Below are 2470 nucleotides of genomic sequence, written 5' to 3' on the forward strand. Positions count from 1 at the left end.
AACAATCATTCAGGTTATTTCTTCAATAATCGGAGCCAAGAAAAAAAAAAAATAATCACCAGTACTACCACAGCTTTTCCTATAAAATTTTGTCGTATTGAGGGCAATATTTGGAAACAAAAATTTTTTATTAAAGGAATGCACCCAGTAATGCTATTCCTAATTACTAATTAACACACCATTTTTGGGTTATTAGATAATCATACAGCAGTCCAATTCACAGGGCATTACAATTTAGGGCTTTTTTCATCCACCGGTGGCGCTTGTGGAGGTTTTATATGTGAAATCTATATAAAAAAAATTTTACAAGCGCCATCACCGGCAAAAAAAAGCCCTAAATTGTAAAAAATTTGCCTTGTGAATTGGACTGCAGATGATACTACAAAAGTGTATGATAGTTGAAAGTGCCCTCTTTTTCCTTTGTAATGAACTTACTCATTTATTTAATCTACACCACTACACAACTGTCGAAATTTTTTTTTTTATTATACAACAATAAATAATAAATTAATTCATCGGCATCTATAAAAAATTATGCTATAATTATTAAAGGAATAATTTTACAATACAATTGTACAATCACTATTTTGACTATACTTCGCGTTGTAAACGAAGCTTTTTATCGAGAAAACTAGAGACTCTAGGGTCTCTAGTCTTTTTGGTTGTTGTAAACAACGCCGTAAGCGGTTTGCAAAGGCGAGGCCTCGTTATCGTTGTTTTGCAGTGGCAATAGAAAAAAAAAAAAAAAACCATGGCTCAAGGAGTAAGTTCATATTTATTATTAATTATTGTTAACAAAATAGATTTCAATTTTAAAAAAATAAATAATTAATAGTCGTGAATAGATAAACTTTTATGTTAAAATAATGAATATAATTTCTAATAGTAAGATATTGTAAGATAGTCCTACCAAAAAAATAACATAACCTTCATTTTACTTTTTTTTTGTAATAATTATAACATTTATATATTCATTATTTTAACTTATGAGTTTATTTATTCACGACTGTTAATTATCAAATTAAATACAATATTATGATAATAACAATATATATAATTAATTTTCAGGACATTATAAATATACTGAAAAGTTTTGAGCGTGCTCGTGAAAAAGAGGAAGCATCTCGAACACGACGCAGAGATGACCTTGCTCGACGTCACGAGCAAGCTCGAGCACAGCTCTATTTAATTGAAGAACAATTCATTCAGGAAGGCTATGATCTTCCAGGTGCGGCTTTCGATGATGTTATCTTTAATAATAATATTGATCAAATTGCTGATGATAATACTGATGATCGTGGTGATTTTGGTGCTGCTGTTGACCTCAATGATGATCCCGGTGATGCTATTGACTTGACAATTGCTCGTCGTGAGGAAATGTTACGAGGTGTACCAGTCGGTGGTATTGCTGGGGTACCTGTCTATGATAATATTGCTCGTGGTGTTGGTCGTGGTGGTGCTGGAAGATTGAGAGGAGAAAATACTGGACGTGGTAATGCTGCTGCTTATGGAGGTTATGGAGGACGTGGTGTAGCTGTCAATCCTGGGCAGATGCCAGTCGATGATACTGAACGTTTCAGGTAAACAATAAACAAATGTCATAAAATTTATTAATTAACTATATATAAAAATAAAAAAAATGAACAACAAACAACAACAATAAAATTCCAATTTAATCAACAATAATCAACAATTAAAAAAATAAATAACAATAATAAACTATAAATTTTTAATCATTTGTTGCAGATATTGGCGAAAACAGTATTTTAAATCTATACTCACCAATAGTGGTGGTGATGGAGGATCACGAAGACAAGGACGAGGAGGTAGACGAGGTAGACAAGGAGGTACACGAGGTGGTCGAGGTGCATTTAATAGTGGGAAAAATGTCTTTTTTTTATAAAAAATTTTATATAGAAGTCTTAATCAAAAAAAAAACGTGATATGGTTAACAAAAGGTGATGTGAAAAGTACAAAGTTAATTTAAATTAATGATAATAATATATATTATTATAATAATAATAAAGTAAATAAATAATATTATTATAATAATAATAAAGTAAATAAATATATTATTATCAAGTATTGATTACTTGATAATAATAATAATAAATAAGTAAACAAACGTACTGAAAAACTAAAAAAAAAATAACCTTTTAATTATTAAAAAAAGAATTAAGACTAAACTAAAACTAAATAAAGATAATTTGTATTACACCAAACAAAAAGAAACTTTTTTTACAATTTATTTATTGTCAATTTTTTAATTCCCCAATTTTCCATCTAAGTTTTTTTTTTAAAAAAAAGTGTGAGTGCTGTTTTTTTTATAAATATAAACATGATTTAAAACATGATGATAATTTAATATGTGGTCTAATAATTGTATTATTTGTATCAAATGATTGTCGATTTAGTTCAGCTGTTTTTTTTTGTATACATTGTTGTGGAGAATATGCTGTTGTACTTGATG

General features: G+C 28.7%; 1 protein-coding gene across 1 annotated transcript; it reads left to right on the forward strand.

Annotated features, from left to right (window-relative positions):
• Positions 1-751: 751 nt before the first annotated feature.
• Positions 752-1956, forward strand: LOC122859917. The gene is made up of 3 exons (XM_044163601.1): positions 752-763; positions 1069-1580; positions 1747-1956. Exons 1-3 carry the CDS (start codon positions 752-754, stop codon positions 1901-1903), a joined length of 681 nt encoding a protein of 226 aa, XP_044019536.1. The 3' UTR covers positions 1904-1956.
• Positions 1957-2470: the final 514 nt, after the last annotated feature.

Source organism: Aphidius gifuensis, linkage group LG6 (genome assembly GCF_014905175.1).
Source record: "Aphidius gifuensis isolate YNYX2018 linkage group LG6, ASM1490517v1, whole genome shotgun sequence".
Taxonomy (NCBI): Eukaryota; Metazoa; Arthropoda; class Insecta; order Hymenoptera; family Braconidae; genus Aphidius; species Aphidius gifuensis.